This window comes from Gallinula chloropus (assembly GCF_964237585.1).
Source record: "Gallinula chloropus genome assembly, chromosome: 14".
Taxonomy (NCBI): Eukaryota; Metazoa; Chordata; class Aves; order Gruiformes; family Rallidae; genus Gallinula; species Gallinula chloropus.
The window spans coordinates 9,945,628-9,970,595 of NC_140099.1; the positions used below are offsets into that span (position 1 = coordinate 9,945,628).

Consider the following 24,968-nt stretch of genomic DNA (forward strand, 5'->3'; position numbering starts at 1 on the left):
ATTAAAAAGTTCTAAAATGTCTTTACTATAATTTATGCAAGAAAAATCCAATTATTCACTCATTTGTCCTGATCTGTACAGTGTTGAATGCAAACTGTTAGATTTCTCTTGTATTTATATAAAATAGAAAGTTTCTGGCCCCAGCAGAGTCTTACGTACATCAAATAAAAATACCTTTGATGTGTGGTATTTGCAAACCATTAAGAAATACAAGGAAGGCACTTGAATGAGGTGTGAAAGATTTTAAACTTCAGCAGGTTCTGTGCTGTAGGGCCTAGTGGACAACTGACATTCTGTTAATAGAAAGAAGAAACTGAACCCCCCAAAAAGCACACTTTTAATTTGACTGGAAAGTTTTGAAGTCAGCTGATCACACTTGGGTTGAGGGAGAAGTTTCAAGGGCAGGACTTCTCACTGACTTGGGTACAGCCCGGATCAGCCTGTTAGTACCTGAGACTGTGCTGGGTGGTTTGTGCTACCTGGAGCTGGTGCTGCTGCCTTTCACCACACAGTGTACATATCCCTACCAGCACTGACCTTGCATTTCAGAGATGGAAATGCCTTGGTGCCAAGTTATATGTGAAGTGCCCCCATTAGTTTATGTTTGTGCAAGGAACCCATTAAAGACCAAAGTGCAAGGCAGGATTAGTGCCAGCACCTGTGTTTCAAACTGGCACTGAAAATAGCCACGTTTAGCTTTTGTCTTTACAGTTTACATGAGCTGGCACTGCTAGTCTAATGCCTTTGACTTTAATGTAGTAAAGTAAATGTTTACCAGTAACTTGTCTCTCTATAACCCACAGATGCAGTATCTTGGTGCTAACAAGTCTTCAACAATCAGTATAAAAGCTTTTTCTCTTTTTTTCTTTTTTTTTTTCTTTTTTTAACTGATGGAGTAATTCTGAGAAAAATAGCTTCTTGAACCCAGTAGTAAACAAACTCTTGGTTACTGTAGACTCTAATAATGACCTTCCTGTTCTTGCAGTCCAAGCTATAAATAAAATAGACTTAAATGGACTTCTAAAGGGCTTTTCCAAATTCATAATGCAAATATCTTTCTTTAAAATATTACATGCAGATCTGTCCCACAAGATTTGTTTCATTTATTCAGGAAAGGGAAATGTGCTGTGGGAGAAACAGTAGTGTGTTCTAGTCTAACTAAGCATACGGATTAAATTTGTAACACAGCGATTAAAACCTGTTTTGAAAGTCATAGAAAGGAATAGCAAAATTATTTAGTATTTGTTTACTGAGCAAGCACCTTACTCAAGTACTCTGTCGGATTCCTACAGACATGCTTCTGAAATGATACAGTTTCTCAGAGGAGTCTTGGCAAATTCCTAAATCTCTGATAATTGCAATTCACATCCCAGAGGTATTTAAAAGCAAAGCCACCACAGTCTTCAAAAGTATGTGTAAAACGTCTGAGTGTGTTACCAGGCAACGTTCATTACATCTCCCTCAGTTTGTTCATATTTTGTTCATCTTTCTGCAATAAAAATGTAGATGAAAGTCTGTATGGAACGTTTTGGATTTTATGCTTTTTTAAAAGAAAGTTCTTAATTTACACTTGCTCTGTCTTCAACCTCTCTTCCTACCCTTTTAGTCATCTGATGGAGCTGGTCCTTGTTTGATGGCCAGTGCCTTTGAGGTAGTGAGAGTGCCTTATACCTGCTCTATCCAATCTTGAAGGCAGACTTCAGATGGCTCCCAGAGAAAGCTAGTAAGGGTCAGTTTCCCATAGTGTAACTAGTTGCAAGCAAGACTGGATGTTGAAGTTCGTGGTGTGGCAGAAATAGGGGAAGGTCAGTGTGACCTGTTTGCAGTGATGCTTCAGTAAGTTTGGCATAAGATTAGTACTTGGGTGGAAAGGTGGTACTCAGTGATTGCTGCCTGCAGAGCACAGACTGAACAGCTTCACATGGCACTTCCATGGCCTTCAAGAGGCAAGTTGAAATGGTGCCCTGAAGCCTACTTGGATATTTGTAAACACTGTCAGAAAACAGGAACTATCAGCACCATGAAAACATAAAGCAGAACCTGCCTTCTAAAGAAATGTTTCTGTTTTTCAAGGCCACTGCCTTTGTTACTGAAAGAGATCTTCTGTACCACAAGCTGCAGACCCTGTAGCAACGGAAACTTGTTATCAGCACAGCAACTGTGATGTCTTCATTCACTTAGCTGGCCTTCAGCTAGCTAATTTTTCAGACCAAATAGTTCTGAGATGATCAGAGTAGCTGAAGGTCAATGTAGTGAGAAGAAATAAGAACACAGAACAGCTACGTTCTGAAATGCAAAAGCCAAAACACCCAGCTTGGTGTGTATATAGTGAAATACATCATATGTACGGTGTGTCATGTCATTAAACACAGCGTGGTTCCTATGCCTCTGTTTACAGCACTTCCACAGTCAATTCCTGTCCCTGCTGGTAGTTTGTAGCAGTGTGAATGAGCTGCGAGGTCTTGCTCTAGGGCAGGTTGTCACCCACACACTGTATATTTTTTTTTTCCAGTGAAGGCCTGTGAACAGGATGGATTGCCAAGCAGTTGCCTTCCTGAAATAACTGCCTGAAGGTAGAACGTACCCCTCCTTTGGCATTTGTTCAGGCCACATGAGAACCTGCTTTTACACAGTGCTGAATGCACTGAGCCTTACGGTTCTCAGCACCTCATGCTGGCTTCCACTCTTGTTCCCACTCATTTTTACAATTTATCTGTAATTCCTGTTTCTTGGAACCAGCTGTAGTTCAGTTATACCAGCAGAGGTTGTGGAGTCTCCTTCTCTGGAGGCATTCAAAACCCATCTGGACATGATCCTGTATCACCTAATCTGAATGATCCTGCCTGGCAGGGCAATTGGACTAGATGATCTTTCAAAGGTCCCTTCCAACCTCTAACATATTTTGACTCTGATGAAGACTGCCTAACACTAAATGGTTGTTTAGTCTGATTGGCAGGCACTTTTTTACTGCCTCTCTTCAGAGGCTGTAATGCCTGAGAACAAGGTTGGCATAAATGAGTTTAATTCCAGAAAACATCCAGGCAGAGCTGGGATAAATCAGCACCCAGTGCTCAGTCAAGTGCCTACCTTGTAGAGAGGTGAGTAGTAGACTCAAGAACCTCATTATGAGGCAGTCCAAATCTTGAGGATGTAATATTTCTGTCATAAGGACTTTCTGAGCAAAGGAAGTTTTGTGCCAATACACCAAGATGTTGGGAGTTTGCTGAGGCCAGAAGCACTTTGAGAGAGGATCTGGGTCTTTCATATCAGTCCCCTTTAAAGTGACATACTCCGCACCTGCCTGGTCTTTGATCCCAGTTCTTGGATCAACTGCAAGAGCTGGATACACTCTTGAGAGCAGAAACATGATGGTGTTGTGCTAGTATGGCTATGAACGTGTTTTAAAAGCCAGTTGAAGGCTTAGGTTTCAGGAGGACAGTTCTGGAGCTTTTTACCTCTCACTCTCAGAAGTGGAAGAGGCCTCCATTGTCCTTTTCTAGTAGCACATAACATTTTTAAACATCTTTTAGTACAAGATCCTTTTTAATATGTCCAGAGTAGCTGATAAGTTCTGTGTGCTGTAAAGTTATTGTCAGTGTAGTCAAGGCCATGCTATAAACTGGTGAAAGTGTCTGTGGACCAGAAGGGCATCAACCCTGAGTATAAGAATGTCTTTGAAATTAGACGTCCTTCTTCCCTCCAAAATCTACACTGAAGAGAATCTGCCAGGATGTGGATCCACTCTACTCCAGGTATCATCCTCCAGGGATTAAAATGGAGATAGAAAACATGGATGCTTCTCTTGAGAAGGGATGAGCAAATTAAATTATTCCTGGGTTTAGGAACTTTCCTTCTGAAGCAGCAGTGTGGGTGGTGGTGTATTTTTAACTGACACACTGATGAAACTTTATACCTTTGTGAAAAAGAGTTGTTAAGGAAGTGAGAAATTCTATCCAAATGTACCACTGACAAAAAAAAAAACCCATTTGGCTGCTCAGCGCTGGCTGTAGTTAAAAGTGAGGAGAGTAGTAAATCTTAATTACACCCTTCAACTTTGCAATTCTCCTTTAACTTGCCTAAACCCCCAGTGCACAGATTTCACAGCAGCCTTTCCTGAGAAGCCAGGAGGGTTTGCATCTATTCCTGGCAGGGTGAGAACAGGTTACCTCCAAAGCTGGGCCAAGCTCCAGAGAGAGGCGGTGCCGTCAGCCCCTGGGACAGGGCTGATGCTGGAGGGCTCAGGGTTGCACAGGGAGGAAAAATCAGACGGCTTACGGGAACCCATGTCTGGTTTCACTTTCAGTGAGGCCAGTAGAGCCATTATGTAAACAGCCTATGCCTGCTGGTCATTAAAGGGTAACAGGAAACACAAGGAGACTCGTATTGCAGCTGCCAAGGGAATATAATTGTAGAGTTCTTTGGGAAAAATATGGCCCAGAAGGAGAAGGTGCTGCCTGAAGCACAAACAGGGCAAGTGACTGAGTGGCTGTGGTACAGGCGCTGCATGTAAAGAGCACACAGGCTCTGGGTAACGTTTAATGCCAACTCCCCCCAGCTCTTGCCTTAGCTGTGAAGATCCTTTTCTGTGCCAGTAGGAAACGAAGTAAAACCTCTGCCAGAATCTCTGATCAGACTAGCAGCTTTTTAGAACATAAATATTTGCAAATGTTTCAAGGCCCTAAGCGGCGGCTACAGCCTAAATACATTAATGGGCTGAAAGGGAGGGTTTATATAAGTCCATGGCTCGAGTTTGTAATCTTATCAGAATAAAACAAAGCCATCAGTCTTCCAGCTTTGTGCTGAAATCTCCGTGCTTCTTATGCTGTCCATCAAAGGAGACGAGGTTTGGCAGCTGTTTGTAGATGCTATGTTATAGAAAAACAGACTAAAAGCACACCTCTGAACAGGGGCTCAAGCTATTTTTCGTTTATACAATGATCTGTAAATCTCAGTACAGCTTCATAGGTTACAAACACCACCATGTTCACAGGGAAGGCACGAATGCAGTTCAAACCCAGTCCTTTGAAAAGCACTTTGGCACCCTCCTTCCTCACACTTTCTCTAGCACAGTGGACGAGGCCTTTGTACTTGTGCTGGTCCGATTCATCTGTTTGCATCCGTGATTTGATGACATCCATGGGAGTGGCCAATCCCCAGGCCAGGACTCCAGCAAAACCACCAGAAAGCAGCACAACCAGCAAACCTGCAGGAGTGAAGCAGTTAACTGGAGCCTCATGCTCACAAGCATCTCAGATTTGTTGACTAACTTGGTTAACTGTCATGTTTCTCAGCAGTTGTTTTGTCCAGCTCTTGTGAGTTTCCAGTGATCTCACACAAACCAAGCAGCCTCTCCATTTCACAGCGTACTCTTTTTTGCATACATCCTATTGGCTCATGCAGAGGCCATCTATTTTAACACTACATGAGCTAGACATGGTGCAACCTGAGAGCACAAACACCTTCTTCAACTGGGCATGCTTATTTTTATAATTCTAGGGAAGTTGCTCTTTGCTGAATGTCACCTATCTGATCTTTTCTCAAAGCGGATAGTTGTTTTTTGGAGTCAGATCACAACCAAGACACTTAAGCATCCTTACATTCTGCACCTGGACTTTTATTTTCAAGCTCTGGGCTGACCCTGATCTCATCATGGCTGAGCCATGATGGCTCCTGGGAGGTTTGCCTATGTTTCATTTCTAGTTACATATCTTATTGCTGCATTAAGAGGATATCATACCCATATTAGGTACCAGTGTATGCCATAAACACCCTTCCCACTGGGAGAGGAGTACCTACTGAGGGACGAGATCATGCCAGCAAAGCTCTCTCATACAGGGTGCTGGCACCTATGTCTGGAGGGCACGAATGTCCCCATGATGCCAGAAAGCAAAAACACAGCAACCCTGCGCGAGGACCGGATCTGGGTGATGTTTTATAGGTACTGGGTGATGTTTGCTGAGAGCCTGATTTCCCTTGTAGCCTGGTACTAAATAAACTGACTTTGCAGGTAAGCAAGCCCATATGCTGTCTGATACCCACCTGGTTTATTTTTCCCAGCTGGTGTGAGCCAGTCACACAGAGCAGAATAGGTCACGAAATATATTGCAGAAGATGCGCAGTCCCTGCAGAGTAATGCAGAGCAGCCCTTATAGAGACCCCCAAAACCTTCTTTCCTTGCGACCACCTTCAGACAGTGCAGAGATCCTCGGTACTTTGGCTTGGAAACAGGCTGGAGTGATGTGACAGAAGGGTGTGGGTTCTTTTGAGTCTGCATGCGAACTTTGGCCACTTCACTAGGGGTCATCAGCACAACCTGTGACATCAGAGGATGGTATTTTAACCCTTCTCATTTAAATGGTGCTTTGAAGCCCCCTCCTGCAAATTCCTTGTCTCCCACCTTTTCAGACAATGATTTTTCCTGAAGTTGGCAAATTACAGACCCCTCCCCTCACTGCGCTAGATCCCACCCAGCAGCAGCACACACAAGAGCTGCCCTGTCAGAGTGGAAGCTGAGGCAGAAATCACCAGAGGGTATTAAATACCTGTAACAACTTAGGCATAGAAAGGGGGTGTCCTCAGCTATAGCAGAGCAGACATCGAGTGTCTTGTTTGGACCTGTATTTGGAACCAGGGCCACAAAGACTTTAAAAAAATTAACCTGTGTTAAGTAGAGTCATTGCCTGCTAGGAAACACCTAGAAACCCGGCCATCTGGACTGCTCTGTAAGAGGATTGCCTGTCACGAGGCACGTGTTTGTGCCCAGCACACCACCGGGCTGCCAAGGTGAGCTCTGCCACGTTCACAGTGTCTCCATGCTCTCCTAGAAATCCATCTCCTTAAGGGAAACACTCTGGGATTCAGCCTCCCTTCCCCGTCCTGAGATCACACACATCTGCCAGGCAGCATCACTTGTCAGGGATGAGGAGCGGAGTCTCGAGTGCTGACACAGCAAAGCCGTGTGCTGCCCATTGCTACGGCAGCCCCGCGCCGGGCTCATGCAGCCCCTGTCCGAACACCGGCCCCTGCTTAAAATCACAAGTTGTGTCTTTCCTACACAAACACACTGTCAGAGCCACTTGGAACGTTTGCTGTCCAGGTTGTTTTCCTTCCCTTTTTCCACGTTCGCAGCCAAGGTCTGCGTCATTCTGCCTGGCATGTTCTCAAGTGACTTGCTGCTCTAAGGCTGCCCGGCAGGACATGGCCATGCCATGGAGCCCACCAGCGAGGGGCCAGCACCCACAGAGCATGGCCCAGTGCTTATTGCAGGCTCCCCTCTGGCCTCCAGCACAGCAAACGCTCCCTGCTTTCTCAGCTTTCCCAAATTTCAGTGGGCTTTCCCTTTCAGCTGTTTACCTACCCGGACAGCGCCGGCAGCACCTCCAGCGAGAGAAACATCCAGCTTGGACGGCTTGGCATCTGCAGCCCCGTACCGCAGCTTGCAGATTGTACAGAGGAAGTTTTTGTAGGTGCCAAACGAAACAGAAGAAATCACTGATACTGTGAGGACTGACGCAGAGACACCTTTGTAAAATCCCCAGACCTAGTTGGGAGGAGAGGAAAAACAATGCTTTCTGCAGCGAATGGCGTGGGGAGCACCTGCCCCAAAACACTGCCCATGCGCTGCTGAGCCAACTTGTGTTTCCATCTTATGGCTCAGCAGCAAAGCAAAGCTTCATCCAGACCCTCCTCCCCACAAACGCTCGCAGGTGACTGCTGCCTGTCCCCCCCAGACTGACAGAGGCAGCTCTGCCCCTCTGAAATGAGACATCCATACTGGCATCAGCCCTTCCAACCAGAGGTACCTACTTTTTCTGTCCTGTACGTCTCCTTAATGCAGTGCCAGATCCCATGGTAATGCCTCTCAGTCTGAATTCTCACCTAGGAACACAAGGGCTGCTTTGAAATGCAGGCATCAGATTAAAATATATTTGCTGCAGGTGCCATAACAGCAAACTAGTTTGTTAGCCACAAAATAGTGTCCCCCAAAAATTTTACTTGCTCTTTGAGACTTTTTTAAAGAAAATCACATGCCAAAATAGAGTGAAATATGTTGAATTTAACAAGGGTGAAAGCATTGGTATTGGAATAAGAGAGGAATAAAAAAGCAAAAGGGCTTGTTTGCTTTCAGTTGGTAGGAAAGAAATAAAGTTCCAACCTGTACCTTCACTGTGTCCAGTGGATAACCCACTGCTGTGCTTAGACCACCTGAAACAGAGAGTATTGGAGATGGTTAACAGCACACATCACAACAGACCATTTTCCCCCCTCTTGGCAAGTCATTAGAGGAACAGCAGAAAAATGCAGAGCTCTGCCCTGCTTGGCACCAACCTCCCTTGAGCTCCAGAGACAACGTTTGAGCCAAGAATGACAGAGCAAAACGTGCTGATTTCTCTGCGTGACTGAGGCATGCTCAGAGGAGGAATCTGAGCGTCATGGGAAACTTATCAGGAGGAATAACACCATGGTACCAGCTGGGATTATGTGGAACACTGAAAGCGCTGCCACAGGAAGGCTGGAGGGATGACTTGCACGGCATTGGACTGGTTTTGTTCCCCCTCTCAGCTTAGACAGCAAAGCATGTTTGGTCTGCGGCCAAGCACCTTCATGTGAGGTACAGAACATCCCCACTTGCACAAAAGGGTCACTGGAACAATTTTATGTTCTCCATGGTAGACTTGGAAATGTTAAGGAATAAAAGCAGCAGTCAGAAGGACATCTATAAAGGAAGGGTGGTCCTTACAGGTTCTCAGCAATCTGTGCTGAAGAGAGGAGAGGTAGTCCTGCTGCCTCCTGCATAGCAAGGACTGGGCATGTCCTGGTTGAATCTTGCAAAGCATATCTAGAGCCCCAGGTGAGGAATACAAGGGGCATTAGGGCTCCCTAATGCTGGACTGAGCCTCTGAAGCACACCATCTGCATGCACACAAGACTGCTGCAAAAGAAGAGCAAGAAACAAAAGCAAAGGTCACATGGAGCCCTGGCAGGCTGGTGTGAGCCTGGGATGCAGCACAACTGTTGATGCTGCTCTGTGGAGAGACCACCCTCCCTCCTCCCTCAGAGCTCAGCAGGATTAAAGAGCAGCAAGGGATTAGCACCAGGCATATGCAAAGCCAGCATTGCTCACCAGCACACCCTGCACACCAGCTGACCACAGCCCCCTGCCTGCAGCAGTGACGGCATGTCCAGCATGCTCAGGGGACATTTGTCAAACCTCTATCAACACCCAGGCTCATTTTGAGAGTTTAAAATAGCCACGGGAGTTGGAAATGCATTAATCCTATGAGACAAAGTTACTGCCTTAATGGCACATAAGGAAAGCAAAAGAGCTCCGGTCACAGGTACCAGCAGTGTATGTCTGGTGGCTCATTAGTTGGACACTGCCTCTCATTGAGTGCTTCTTTAAAAAAAAAATTATATATATATATATATACCTAAAAATGTATTAGTCACTGTGGGCATTTCACTAGCCATGTTCACCTGTGGTTAAATGGGTGCTTGGGACCTCTGGAAAGCTCTACTCCCTTTTGGATACATGCAGCAGCTGCTGGTGCAAGTCACCACCAGACACTTCTGAGGTGTGTTACTCAGAAGAAACAGCCAACAGCAGCTTGCTTGAAGAAAAATGGTTGGTTCTACAAGAATCTCCATCATGATTTTTCCACCAGATAATAGCAAGGAAGATGAAAAATGAGCCAAAAAGCCACCTTCTGTATTTCAAAACCAAAATGAGGTCAGGCTGGAAGAGAGACAGTGATGGAGAGATGCACAGTAGTAGTACAGCTCGAAGGAGCAATGCCTCTGGTCCAAGCAGAGTGACAACGCACAAAGTCACTTGGGGCCATCCACACTGTCCCAGATTCCCAGCCATCAGCCAGAGACAGACTGCAAACACAGACCCCGCCAGCCAGGGTACAGGGGCACATAAGTCAATGTCAGTATGACAGTATTGACTTCAGATCTGCAGTCCCCTGGCCAAAGAACCCCGTCCCAGACAGAAGGTTTTGGCATCACATTAATTTCAGACTTCCTGAACCTTGGAGGCAGCAAATGGAGGCTGACCAGACGCTGGCGACACTGGGGCACCACGTGCCTCATGCATCTAAGCCCCGGCTTGCTTCACTGGCTCTGGAAGGTAGGGCCTTTGGCTCATGCACATCAGGTAGCAAGGCCAATTTGGGTCAGTGTTCAACAAGAAGTGTCCTCCCTTCCAGAAGAATTGTTCTGTTCACACATTAAGACACAAAGACAGCAGCAACATAAACAAAACAAAGCAGGTTTGCCCAAAAACAACCTGTTCCCATTGCTTCTCAGTCCTAGGTGCCAGCAAGGACCAAACACCTCCACGCGGGAGGACACCATAGGTGTGCCTTTCTGACTGCTCCCACCGAAGTGGAGATGTGATCCCCAAACTCCTGTCAACCAGTCAGCTATGAACTATGCTCCTTAAGAGTCAAAGCACTCAGAGCAGTTAAGTCGTCAGAGCTGAGGAGCTCAGCCAAGTCATGCAATATAAATAGCCTGGGGCAAAGATAGGCTGCCCCACACATGCCCTGTGTGCACGGGAGGAACGAACAAGGCCAGCAATGGGCAGCATGCACACTGGAGGGGCATCCTGTGAGACTCCCACTGAGTAACACTCACTGCCTGTGGTGAAGATAAATGGCAAAATCAAGCGAATTCTCTTCTTTGGGGGGTGGTGAGCTATTTTTTTATACCTGCTTTATCTGTGATGTTCTCAGATACTGAGCAGAGGTTGCAGCTTTCCCCACACACATACTGCAGACGCCAAACTGGATTGCTCACAGTCTCTTCAGGCCACTTCAACTGGGCAATTCAAATAAGGAGGGATCCTGGCAGGGTGGCCACTGCAATGGCAATTAGCAGAGAGCAAGCAGCAGCCATACGGAGCCCACTGGGCTGCAACAGCTCCGAGCTGCTGGCAAGAGTCTGGCTGAGAGACTCAAGGAGAAACAGAGATCGTGGTCCATATGCTGGATGAGTAGACAGCAAATTCCAAAAGACCTTTGTTTTGTGACAAGTTGGGAACACAAGAAGTGCTCTGAATCCTAAACAAGCTGAACTTCATCCAGACAAGACCCTGGCAGTGGCCAGCAGGAGCTGTTTTAGCTGTAAGGACAGAGACACAGCATGTTCCCTCGTAGGTGCACTATTTTGTCTACCCTTGGACTGCATGTGACTGGTGTGTAACCTTGCAGCAAGATGTGGAGAAGCCTGGCCATGCTGCAGACCCTGCAGCTCTACTACTGCTGCAGGTCAGCGCTGAGTGAACATCAGCTTCCCCTTCCCAAATAACTATGCCTGGCATAAGTCAAGTCATCCCCTACCCATTAATAGCCCTAACTGTCAACATGCATCCCCTGCCATGGTCTGGGCTGCCACAGTAGCAGGGCTAGGATATACACATGGGACCACAGGAAACTTCAAGTTGGAAGGAGCCTCAGGAGGCCTCTAATCCAATCTCCCACTCAGCTTTATTGGTCAGGAAGGATACCTTCAGGATACCCCTGAAAGCTGTCCCATGTTGGGGTAGGAAGTGTGGCCCTGAAGCCCTGCCCAGGAACCTTGCACATACCTACATGCAAGCTCCCAGCAGGGAACAGCATGCTGGAAAGCACCACTGTCTGCCGCTGAAAAGTTGCATTACCCCTTCAAGGAAAGCCCCAGGTGGGACAGAGATGACAGGATGGAAAATCTTGCTTTCTGACACCCTGGGGTCAGTAAAGTGCTTTAAAACAGATGAAATAATTTCTGGTCCCAGCTGCATTTTCCCAGGCTGACCCTGTTTCCAGAGCTCCCGTGGGAGATGCCTGCTGCACAGCACACGATGCTGGCGCCCAGACAGGAGAGCACCACACAAATCATGGCCTCATACAGGAGCAGGGGCAGAATGCTGAGGCAAACAGCCACTCTGAAACTGTTTTCAGCTCTCCACGTTCCCTTGCAAAAGAAGTTTATCCTTAAGTGGCTCGACTACAACCATACCAACAAAAGCAAAGTTGTCCAAGCAACAGATGCAACCATCGCTGTCCTGCTGAGATGAGCCCTGTCATTAACAGGACAGATCAAGAGAAGGTTTGGTGGATCCATCCAGGATGGATGTCCTGTTGCCAGCACTACAATCTCCACTGGGTACTTTCAAGTCATCAAGGAAAGAAGAGGAGAAAGGTAAGCTGCCATTGGAGGCATTGGTTATAGTCTCCTCTTCCATGAATGGTCCTTCCTGAGCAGGGTCCCCCAGCACCCCAGGAAGGACAACACCCCAGGCACCAGGTGCATCCAGGGCTGGATGTTGCTGAGACACCAAACCTTGCCTCACTGGCACATTTTGGGTGATGAACAACAAGGGGCTACAGAGTGAAACTCATCGTGGTCCTCCCCAGGAAATGCACACCTGCAGCAGGACAACAGAAGGAAACTGCCAAATTTCAGCAGATCTCAAAGTGAGGTCTGATGAGCAGGCTTGGGCTGGGTGTCCTGGCCATCTGGCAGGTTTACCTGGCCTTTCTGGCAGTGGCAACCCCAAGGATCTTGCCTTGGTATTTGATAATCTGCTAAATCTAACAAGACTTCAGTACAGAAATGAGACCAGTGGCAACATTTGGTTGTTTAAAATAAAGATGGGTTTGAGCAGTACATGCTCTAAAAACAGCTAGAATTAATTCCCACTTGCCTCCTTTTGCTTTTTTTATATATATATAACTGACCTACTTTCTCACAGATGAGAGCCTGCCATGTAGCATGCCTGCACTGAAATTACCACCACAGCTGCAAATACAGCTTAACCTGAGATAGACATTCTTCACTGTGAAAAGCCGTGTCTCCACACCTCCGGTCTCACAAATCGCATCCTCAGCCCCCCAGAGCCACAACCCCAACAGCCTGCCAGAACCCCCAGGCACCAGACACGTGAGGTTTTGCTCTCTGGTACAACTCACCAGGTTGTACCTGCACACAACATACTGCACTTTCTCTCTTCCTTTCACAGTTTTGCTCTGTACAGCTGCAATTCAACTGGAGGAGATTGCATGGCGATGACCTCAGCTGACCAAACTGCAGCCCTGCCTCTCCAGCAGCTCTGTGAACCTGCTCTGATCACATTTTCCACTTCATAAAAAAGAATGCACTTTTAGCAAGCAGCCCCCATCAAAAGACTCTCAGCTCCACCATTGAGACCTGCCCATTAGTAGAACAAGAGGGAAGCACAGAGATGTGCTTTGGTTATCAAGCACAACTTTATGTATTTACCTCCAATGGCCCCGGCAATGAAATCCATCCAGGCTGTCTGCTGCCTTAACTGCCCTGCTTAAGCGTTAGGGAGGTAGAAGAAGGGAGGGTACCGGTTTGTTCTTCCCAGAGCTCCGCAGGTCCTTCTGAGACGGTGCAATACGCAGCATGAATCACCTTCCTACTGCCTCCTCTTGCCTCTGGGGATTGTGAGCCTTGTGGATACTTGATGAATTTGTACACTGGAGGCACAGACGGGAAGCCTGGAGCTGTTCCAGGAACACAGTGAATAAGTAATCCCGTGAAGCCGTGCAACGCTGCGCCAGAGCCGCTGTTCCCAGTGCCTTTCTGCTTGGAAAAGCACAAGGGGTGGTGCCTTGCAGGGTAACGCTGTCTGTGAAGGGGCCACTCCCCACTGTCCTTGTTAACCCCAGAAGACAGCCTTGCACACTTGTTTGCCAGAGGACACTCTTGATGTGTGCTATGGAGATGTGGCACCGTTGGCTGTGTTTGAGAGGCCTCTTCCCCCCATCCCAGCTCGCCCTTCCCTGTTCTCATGGAGCAGATGTCCTCCCCAGGAAGGAAAATTCCTTGTGCTCTTACCAAGGAATTTTCCCTGGCTTTCCTAACCCACAGAGCTGACCCTAAACCTCAACCAGATCCCTATGAGTTGATACCTAAGCTATAGTGTGTACATATAGTGAAGCCCAGAAATAAATCGGACCATATACGTATTCGGACCACAGGGTATTTTTCCTAGCCTCTGGAGGAGCTCTGCTTCACTTCTTCATCAGTGTCCCAACCCCTTTCCATTATCAGCTCCTTGCTGAATTCAGAGGCAGAGCAGGAATCACTATGACTGCTGCCCATACTCCCACGTTTTGTCCTACAGAAGAGATGGGAGAGGGATTTTTGCCAGGAGACTGGTCCAGCATCTATTTTTTTCTTCCTAATCTACACCCAGCACAGAGTGGTGATTTCAGGAAGGGAAAGAGAAAAGCAGAGAGAGAGACCTGCTGGTCAAAGAGAACCAAAAGCACTAGAAAATGCCATATTGCCTGATTTTGCACAACAGCCCCGGACCAGAGGGCTGCCACATCTACGCGGGAGAGGTTAGGTTTTGCCCAGAGTGAACCTGGAAACCAAAGTCCTGAGGCACTGAAGGACTTGCCAAGTCATGACCTGAATTGTACTCCTCCTGAAGAGGTTTCCTTGGGCCAGAGCCAAGGCACACTGGCAGCAAAGCAAAAAAACAATTTCACGGCTGCTGCCCCCCAGGTTGGCTTCACAGAGCAGCTGAAGACTTTACTCCCTGGTGCTAAGTCTCCTGAATATCTCAAAAGAACCTGTTTCTTGCTGAAGGGCATATTTTGATGGGCTGATGTATCAGCACATTTAGCACAGCTCAGTGTGTGAGCCCAGAGTTTCTGGGAACTGAAAATTAAAGGATTTTTTTGGCAACTTGTTTCCCATGATTTCTTACACATCCTGCCTTGAAAACTTTCTCTGCTAGAGAGAACAGTTTATTCCAGTGTAACATCATGCAAGGACAGCAAAAACTTAAAACCAGAAGTAAAATATTATCTAGAGAGATAGCAATGCAGCTGCTAGAACATGCTGGGTTATTCAGTAGCCCGTCCTGTACAGCTGGTGACCATACAGGAGTTATTAACGGTTCATCAACAGCCTGTACGTGCCAAGTGAGGGGAAAGGTGGTGTTTCCACTTCTCCCAATATCCATTCATGGCCGCTGTCCTTGCAGGCCCTCTCCAGCCACGGGGACAAGGACACATCCCCTGTGGAGGGGCAGCCTGGGAACCCACAGCCTCCTGGTTCCTGCAGGGACTGGGTGACCTGCCGAGCCACTCCAGTTCACACCGCAGCAGTCACCAGCACCTTCAGGACCTCTGTGGGGATGCCACTGTTTAATATTGCTTTTCAGTGAGCTGCTTCCAGGAAAAGTGAAAAAAATCCCTTATATTCCCAATAGAAAAGTGTCACCATGTGTTCCCTCCCATCACAGGGCTGGGGGGGTTGTATGGGTGGGGAGGCTGGTGCAATGGGAGGCAGAGGCTGGTGCAATATCAGCAGCAGAATAGTGGCTGGCTCTTGTGCCACACTGGCTGACTAATGTCTGAGGGCTAATAAGTATTTCCCATGATGTGGCACAAGACCAAGCAAAATTTCTACCATCTTTGGCTGATGTTCAAGGGGAAATTTCTTGTAAAAACTGAGATTGTAAAAAACCACCCAAAACACAACAAAAAGCCAAGCCAACCCAAACCCACAAAAAAATTTCCTTTTGTAACAGAAAACATAACTTTTTAACCTTCATTCACACCAACACTTCTATCAAAAAATCAGTTTGTTCTGCATAGGGCAAAGCTGATTCCAGAATTAAAGCATTTTGATACAATTCCCATAATGGGTTTGGTCATTTTGATGAGGTGTACTGGGAGTTTTCCACATGGCTGAAACTGCACTGAAACAGGCTGTTCAGAAAGTCAGACATCTGGAAAAAAGAATATATTGGCGCTTGGACATTTCACCTTGTGCCATGAAGGTGTCCCTGGGGCAGACGGCTCTGAAGGAATGCACACACACAGACACTTAGGGGACACTTGCCTCGACGGAGGCTTAGCAGGGTAATGTGAGCCCCAAGCAAACAGTCATTGTCACTGTCATGTCCATCCCTTCTCTACCAGTGTCTGGCCAGGACTTAGAGGCAAATAGCATCCACTGCCGTGCTTGTCAGCTGTGCATGACTCAGCCCAGCCCCACGCAAGTGTCGATGTGTTCACACACAAACAAGTATGGAGGAAGATGTAATCCAGTGTGAAGGAAACCCCATCTAAGAAATGAACCCTGTGTTACTGCATTTGCTGTTACTTGCAGGCACAGCCCAAACAGTACAGAACAGCTCCCCACTAAAAAGAGTGCTCCTCAGGGCAGCGATTCAGCCTCCCTAACCAGGGAGACATAGAGTTCTTAAGGAGACATTGTCCTTTACATCTTGATGAAGGAGCTTCATCATTCATCCCTTCTTCACCAGGTTTCAGAGATATACCAGTTCTTCCATACCAGCCTCATTAGAAACACTTAACCAGAATCCAGCCCCACAATGCCACAGGCCAACAGAGACAACCCAGAATATCCAGCCCAAAGAAATGCCACGGTGTCCAGTCCGCAAAGAAATGCCACAGTCCACATCCATGCAGGGACGAGCAAAGTGCCTTGTCTCAACCTAGATGGTCTTCTGAAAACACGCCCGAGGAAATCTGCCACACGAAACGTACTCTTTGAGCCTCCACAAGAATAGTACTCTGCTAGAAACAACTCACAAGCCCTTTCCTCCAGTAGCAAATTGTTCAAGAGCTCTTTGATCAAAAAGGGTGAGTTTCAAAGGGATTTTGAGAAAGCAGAGCGTGGAAGGTGCTCTCAGATGATAAGACAGGCCTGACATATGAAGCAGTCTGCGGGAAATTATGAAGCCAAGTGACAGAAAAGTGAGGAAGACCTTAATTTTGCACAGTGTGTGACGGATGAAACCCTCCATTCACTTCACAGGAGGCAGCAGCTGTCTGCCCACCCAGGCAGAGAGAACTGCTTCCTGGCTAAAGCAGCAGCGGGCTTAGAGGACTAGTACAAGTATATGGAGCAAAAGGAAAGGCAGAGAGAGGCTTTAGGGAGGTAATCAATGTTAAGTGACATCATTTAGGTTAGACATAAAAGCAGGAGCATCCCTTTCCCCCCTGTCCTTCCACAGCTCACTCCAGGACATTCCTAACTCCATCCATCCTGCAAAGTGGAAGAGAAGCCTGTCCTTTCTCCCCTGCAACCACTTGTTAGCTCGTCAAGCCAGATTTGCTGAGACAAAAGTTCCTGCCTCATTTCCTGCCATAACAGGTGGCATTTTCTATTCTCCTTGCACTACACAACACCACACTCACATGCATAAACATTCATTCCTGTCCAGTATATTTAAGAAAAAATCCTTGACTGGAAGGGCTGTTCAAACAGCATCATCACACCTCTACGTCACCAGGCTGTTTGGACATTGCGGAACAGGAAGGAGTGACACTAGCAAAGCTGAGCTGGCAGAGCCTGGCGCTTGGCTCGCGTGGTGGTGGGTGGAGAGGGGGGTGGAACCTCCTGGCTCCAGCTGTCTTACGGCTTTTCTAATCAAAGCATATCATTGTCCTTTATCTCAGGTACTAATGAAAAACCAATAATTCCAAGGACTCAAATATTCACAGCAGGAATTTCATAGCAAAGCAAACAAAACCTGTAGGGAAACCACTCGGAGCACTGGGCACTGTAATGCTTTTAGCCAGCTGTAAGTGGTCACTGCTTTCACCTCTGGAAAGCTGATACAAGGTTGGAATGTGATATAAGGTCAGAAAGCATTTCCAAGGGAAGGGAAAATACATTTCCCAGGGGGGTTAAAGATGATTACAGTAATGTAAGAAGTGACACAGATTTTGGCTCTGGCCTGGGGCAAGTCATTCAATCACAGAATCACTAGGTTGGAAAACACCGTTGAGATCATAGAGTCCATCCATACCTGTCCTCTACTAAACCATATCCCTAAGCACCTCATCTACCCATCTTTTAAATACATCCAGGGTCTGTGACTCAAACACCTCCCTGGGCAGCCTGTTCCAATGCATGATAACCGTTTTGGTGAAGTGTTTTTTTCCTAATGTCTAATGTAAAACCTGCCCTGGCACAGCTTGAGCCCATTCCTCCTTGTCCTGTAAAGCAAAGCAACAGGTGATCTCATCTTCTCATCAGCACAACCAATGTGCTCTACACCCACTGCCATGGAGTCACTGCACTATTCTGGAGTCAGGCACTACTCAAGTCTCTGTTCAGGAGTAAATCATGGGAAAAGTTGGAAGTAACAACATTAGCACCCACTCTATACATTAGCATACACTCTACACCCATGTGAAAATATGTATGCTAAAAATGGCACCGCTCTCTGGTTCTTTTTAAGTGTTGTATAACTTTTTCCCCCAGACCTCTAATCTTTGTGATAAAGTGACAGCACATCACCTCAGGCTGCTCCAGAAAAGGATTTTATGCCAGCTGACAGTGCCAGCACTTCGAGAGGACCTCTGGCTGTGATGGATGTCAAGACTGCTGTTAACGTTCTAACTACACTTTGAACCTCTTTCCAACCTCTTGCACATTCTCTGCACCTTAATGAACAGAAGCTGTAGTCAGTGACCCGGCAGCAGGCTCAGAGAGCCGGGAGCAGAGGGAGGTGCTCACCTCCCCCCACCTCCTCTTCCCCACCAACAATAATGTGCTCATTTGTCACAATGCTATTAATGTGCAACACTCAACTTTTTCAGCAGGGGTGTTCAGGCGTTAGGCAATCAACCACAGCTGCTGTGGTAGGAACAGTGACAAGTCCCAATGCCACTCGTGATGCTGTTGCAGTACCAGTGCTCTGTGGCTCTGTATCTTTTTCTCCAGTATTCTCAAACTCTGTCTCCCTCAGATCTCTGCTGTACACTGGGGAAAGATGTATGAGATGCTACATCATTTTGACTAGCCAACAATCTTTATTCCCTTTGGAACTACCTGTTTTGATGTTAACAACCTCAGACTCCCTTGGAAATTTGGAAGAATTCTCAACTCTAGAACTATAAAGCATTATTATTTAGGACTTTGATATCAGCTGCTAAAATCACGTGGTAAAGACTGTTATAAATACACTTAACTGGCAAACTTGGTACCAGAAAAGAGAACTTTTTCTAAATACCAGCATTATTATGAGCTTATGTTGAGAAGGGATACGTACTAAAGAATTTAAGACTTTTTATCTTGCAGAAGTGGAAAACAAGTGAAAGTACATTGAATGAAGCAATGCATTTAAGCAAAACCAAAGCATCTCCCACAAAAATCCTGCTATAAAGCAAGTTTCATGCCAGAGAAGGTCCCCATATTGTTGGTGTGCAAAGAACTACTGATACCCGTGCTAGTTTGACTGACATTAATTCAGGCGTCTCCACCATAAATCTTTGTAAGCAGTGTACACAGTCCTGGGAGAAATACAGACCCATTTCATCAACAGACATTCAGTTCTGTGCCTCCAATATTAGTATTACCAGAAGTTTCTGTGTCTTTTTCAGTAGCACCTCCATCATTAGCAAAGAACACCCAGACACCAGTACTGACAGTGCTGAGTATCATACAAAGTTCGCAGCCTCACTTATCACTCCTGTCTTTCCCCTGGCAATGGTTTGGGAGCTGTACGAGTGCCCATCTTGCAGGAGACTAGGGAAGCTTCTGCAAAGGTACATTAGTCATGCTGCTAAGGCTGTTCTTTCAGTTTCTAAGAAATGGGTACCTTTTCTGTATGACTAATGCAACGACAAGCATACTCCACATGACTGCTGGAAGCCCACATATAACCCAGCAGGAAGCTGCCTTGGAGGCAAGCCAAGATATTAAAAATATTTCTGCATGTAAACCTTTAGTGGCACTGCCTCACAACACACTCCTGCTTTTTTTGACTATTTCTTCTCATTCATTACAGACCAATGCATCATACTGTGTGTTTACACTGTTGAATAACTTAGCATTTAGATTCAGCTGGAAACCTGGTCTCCCAGTCACTGACTTTGCATGTGGGTATAAACTGTGCCAGAGGATTTCAAGTACATGGTGTTGAAAGTATATTTGTATAGCTGCTGGCAGTGAAAAATCATTTCCCTCACAGAAATGTTCCTGTAAGCGCAGAGTGGCTTAAAAACAAAGACAAGAGGGAGTCAGAGGAAATTCTCCTAGCTCTTCCCTCTGTTCCCAGGGTACAAACCAGTTTTATCAATTTCCTTATCTGTGAAATGGGAATAACTGCTTATTTGACTGCACAGAAACACCCTGAGGCTTAGGTTATATTGTCTACAAATACAGACTGGGAAAAATGCTATAAAGATGCCAACTACTGAGGTTTTATCCTCCTTTTCAGAATGATTTCCCAACAGTTCTTGCTCACTGTCACCAGTCAGAAGTGTATTTGTTGAGTGACAGTAATATGCAGAGGGAAGAGATGGTCTCCAGAGGGACCCTGACAGGCTTGAGACTTGGGCCCATGTGCAAATTGCATGAAGCTCAACAAAGCCGAGTGCAAGGTCCTGCACATGGGTCGGAGCAACTACAGGTTGGGTGGGGAAGGCATTGGGAGCAGCCCTGAAGAGAAGGACTTAGATGTGTTGGTGTTTGAGAAGCTCAATGTGTGGATCCCCGACACTGAGGGATCCAAACCAGGACACATCACAAAGCCTCTGCCCATCATCAGATCTTTAAGAAAACCAACTCTGCTCCAGCAAAACTTGACTCTTCTAGACATGCATCAGTTACATCTCATGCTTTGAAACAGCAGTCTTATCAAGGGATTTTATCAGCCTGGGATGTTTCAACATTTGATATACAGTACCTTTGAAGCCAGTGGGATAATAACGTCAGAGAATACCCTAAAGGCACTCCAGGTCATAAAGTTAATGGATAACAAAGACATCTAGTCCACTATGAATTATGCCTTCAGCTGCTCTGTCTTCAAAGACAGCTGCATCCTGAGAACCTGTCATATCCCAATGACCTGACTCAATAACACCATTGAGTGGGACAATGAGTACAACAGGTAGGCCAATGAAAACAACAGTGTTTAGGAAAAAATAAAGAAAACTGATTTACATACACACAAAGGTCATCAGTAAATTCACCTGGAGAAGAATCTTTTTCAGACCACTGTGTTTCCACAGAGCTTTTCTTATGAACTTATTGTGCCCCAATCTTTCTCTCATTTCACCATTTGGATTTATTTGGTGCTACTTTAGATGGTCAGCTCTTCCGTGAAGCACTAGCTGATCTTCAAGCCTAGTTGTGCTGGACTGCAGTCCCTGGAAGTTTGCTAGTGTAGATGCAATGTTCATATGGCTGCATGCACACAGTTGAAATGCTACTTAGGTTCACATCACAGAGACCTGCTTTGAAGAGTGGTTCAGGGAGCTCAAGTGGGTGATAGGAGGAAGCAGCTCAAAATTCAACCCCAGCTCAAAATAAAAAGAGAAACTGATTAATTTTTCTGGGAGACATGATGAGCACTGAATATGCTACTGATGCTTACTTTGGAAGGTAAGGAAAGGGCTGAAGGCAGAAAGCTATATGAAAGGAAAATCCCCTACCAGGTAATCCCAGAGCTGGCCAAGCCCTGGTGAAACTCTGGGGAGCAAAAGAAAGACACCCCCCTGCCCCAAATCCACCACTTTCCACATTCTAGTGGACATGTCTACTGGGATTTGGCCAATTGTTGATACCAAATTCCAAGCAAACAAAGATTTCAAAACACCTGAGTCAACAATGTGTATTTTACTGCATTCCATTGCCGCCAGAATTCCTACAGGTTTCTCATAACTCCACACTTCTGTTCCTTCCCTACTTCACCTGGTTTTGCCCTTTTCTTCATATATCATTTACCTGCTGCGTTAATCTTGCCCTGCTGCTTCTCTATTCTCCTCCTTACTCTGTTCCTTCCACTCCCTTTCCCAGGTTTTTGTTCAGGCCCACCTTCTACCAGATCCTCCTTGGATGCCACCAAGGGCAGCAGGTGACTGCCAGAATCACTTCTTGCCAAGAGAGTGAAGAGGAGCCTTCTCTATCTCACCCCTCCTGCAAAGCCTCTTCCACCTAAACCGCCATGGTTCAGACCTAGAAGATGCTGGGACAAAGGCAAGGAGCTCTTTGAAGGATGACATTAAAATGATGACTTTAACCTTTCCTCTCAGACATGTGGCAGTGCTGCTGGTGTGTGTGCTGGTAGGTCCTACACGTTTCCCAAGCTGCTGTCAGCTCTTTCTTTTCTGCTCTCTCGATTTGATGAGCCCACATTTCAGCATCCAGCAGGGAAGCTAAATGTTCCCAAAGAAGAAGAAAGCAGTGAAAGCACAGCTCCTCAGTTCAGCTCTGGAGGGGATGCATCCCAGCCAGTTCTAAGTTGTGTTTGGATCCGCCTCAGCAGAATAAAAGGAAAAGCAGTCACAGCTGAGCCGAATCTATGGAGCCTGAAGGGCACAAGGGCTCCCAACAGACATCTGAGTCACACTCTGAGCCGGAGGCATCACACATCAACAAAGCAGATGCAAGATCAGATGTAGCTTTTGACTTTTGAACTATCTAGAAAACCAGCCTGAGTGGCAAAGAGAACCATGACATCTGAGTTTCCCTGAGTATCAGGCTAGCTGTTCTCTCCAAGACTGTATCTGTATCTGTACTGCATGCATGAGGCCCTGGATCAATAAGTAAAATGTCTGTCCTAAGGAACACTGCCAAATTGTGAGCACTAAATTACTTCCTTCCATTTAACACAAAGCTCCTATGGGAGCCCCACACAAATACAAGCACCTATATTGACTCACTGTCCCTCCCCACATACAAGCCTAATAAACTCCTCTACATTCCCATAACACTGCCTCAGGAGTGTAACTCAAACAGAAAACAAAATACAGTGTCACCCCAAGCAAGAAGAGAGGAACAAAAGGGAAACTCCCCAGTGGCACTAAAGCCATGCTCACTCCTTAGTGAGCCAGCCTTTGACATCTCACACTTCACACCAAGCCCTTGATCTTCTCCCTGCTAATTTATGAAGTGTGTCCTTCGCCCCTTTTGAAGTACAAGCCTGTTGCCGTGGGGTTCAGTAACACTGAATAAAACATTCAGTAGCAGAGAATAAAACTTAGGAGGAACAGCTCAAGCATGCAGGAGCAAGATGAGCCTTTACAGGCTGTTGCAACCTGGGAGGGGCTGCAAAACATCAACAGCAAGATCAGAATTCAAGTGATCTTGACAAACTGGAAAAACAATCTGGAAAGGGAAACTTGGCATGAACAGTGAGGAACAGCTGTGCAGGGACAAAGTGCAAGTAGAGGATGGGGAGCATTGTGGCACACAGCGGATTTACTGGAAAGGGTCTGGGGCACATCATGTGCACGGGCTGCCTGTAAGTCAACAGTGGATGCGATGTGATATGTAAGGACTCTTGTCTATATCTGGTCTTATATTCAGAAACATGAACAAGAGTGTTGTCAGTAAATACCCACAGTAATCTCCCATTACTCAGCAAAGTCTTAGGGATCAGTTCATGGAACTCCAACTGAAGAAAGGGGAGGGTAAGAAGAATCAGAGAACAAAATATAATAATCAGTATAATTCAGAGCAGAAAAGTCTAAGATTTGAAACTGTCTTCAGATAACCTAAAAGGTGCTTGCAAAGAGAGAAGAAATGAATTCTTTTCCCAGTCCATTGTGGATGAACATTAAAATTGCCAAACATTTCTGATGGAGAAAGTGATTTCTCTGAGACAGTTCCCTGGGAGATCAGAGGACTTGAATAACAGATTAAAAATGATTTGTCCAGGGATGGTTTAGGCCAATCTGAGCCTTCCAAGGCTTATGTTACAGGGCAGGTGCATAAAACATGTGGAATTTCCCTTGCAGAGCTGTGTGCGTGGCTGCAGTTCCCCTTGCACATGCCGGAGTGGACAGGACTCCCAGAAAGCCACTTCCACCTCTTCACGAGAAAACATTTAAGGAAAATGGACTGGTCAGGTCTTCCTCTCAGATTGCAAGGACTGGATGCAGATGTAAGGGTTTAGCAAGGTCTCAGGTCACCATGGGGAGGTATGTGATACAGCAGGACCTGGCAGCTCCCAAGGATAGCAGTGCTGTGGCAAGGGGCAGGGCCAGTCTGTCTTCCTGCTCTCTCCTATCAACTGCTTGTCCTAGGTAGGGCAGGTATGTGCATCAGGGAATTCATAGCATCCTGGAGAAACCTGGGTGCTCGATTTAGTTTGCCAGTGTCTAGAGACAAGAAGGAACCCAACTGAGTGCTGGGTGGGAAGAAAACACGAGGAAGGTCAGGGATGCATTAAATGTTTTGTATTCCCATCTTTCCTGTTTATTAATTGTAATGATGGTTCAAGAGTTGCTGATCTGGGATAGGTTCCATAGTGGTTTCAGATCTCCTTGGAAGAATCCATATCTTTGTTCATTTTGTGTGTTTCCTTAGCATAGGAAGTAACAGTTGACCTCATTTTTACTACACTGTTCCACTGCCAGATTTTAGTGGCTTTGCATTGAGCTGCCACGCCTAGAAAAGCACTGTTGTACCATGGAAGGCAGTGAAAACAAAACAAAACAAAAAATCCGGCTACTTTTCCATTCTGCTTCTGGAATTTACTCTCTGGGAGCTGACGTTGCAGGTCCTGAAGAGATCATGTTACCCTAAAGAAAGCTCCAATAGGTTCCTTACTGTTGTAGGCCACCAGTATTCCCCTTGCTCACACAGTGCCTGCAGAAGAAACAAGCAGCTTAAACAGGGCTCCCTTTTGAAACTGTCAGCAGCTAAAGTTTCCCATTTAAAGGCTCTGGCATCAGGGCACCTTGAGCCAGATAGTGTTAATAGGAGAGTTAATATAAAATGAGGAAAGCCTGCGGGGAGGTGAGAGGCCTCTTCTGCAGGGTGAAGCACAGCAGCAACCTGTAAGACTGAGCTCCAGCACTCTGCCAAGCCCCATGGGCAGCAGGCTGGTGATGCATGGCCTTGGCTTTCCAAGGTAGGGTCTCAGCCCATAGTTGCAGCTCCAACCCCCTGCCATGGAATTAAACAATCCAACACACTTCCAAAACAAACACTGCTCCTATCAAGAAGCTCAG

General features: G+C 46.4%; 1 protein-coding gene across 1 annotated transcript; it reads right to left on the bottom strand.

The window, feature by feature from the left end:
- Positions 1-4,911: 4,911 nt before the first annotated feature.
- Positions 4,912-13,310, bottom strand: SLC25A47 (solute carrier family 25 member 47). The gene is made up of 6 exons (XM_084270453.1): positions 13,267-13,310; positions 8,162-8,205; positions 7,807-7,878; positions 7,358-7,540; positions 6,040-6,313; positions 4,912-5,203 (listed from the first exon to the last, which is right to left on the bottom strand). Exons 1-6 carry the CDS (start codon positions 13,292-13,294, stop codon positions 4,917-4,919), a joined length of 888 nt encoding a protein of 295 aa, XP_084126579.1. The 5' UTR covers positions 13,295-13,310; the 3' UTR covers positions 4,912-4,916.
- Between the last annotated feature and the right edge of the window lie 11,658 nt (positions 13,311-24,968).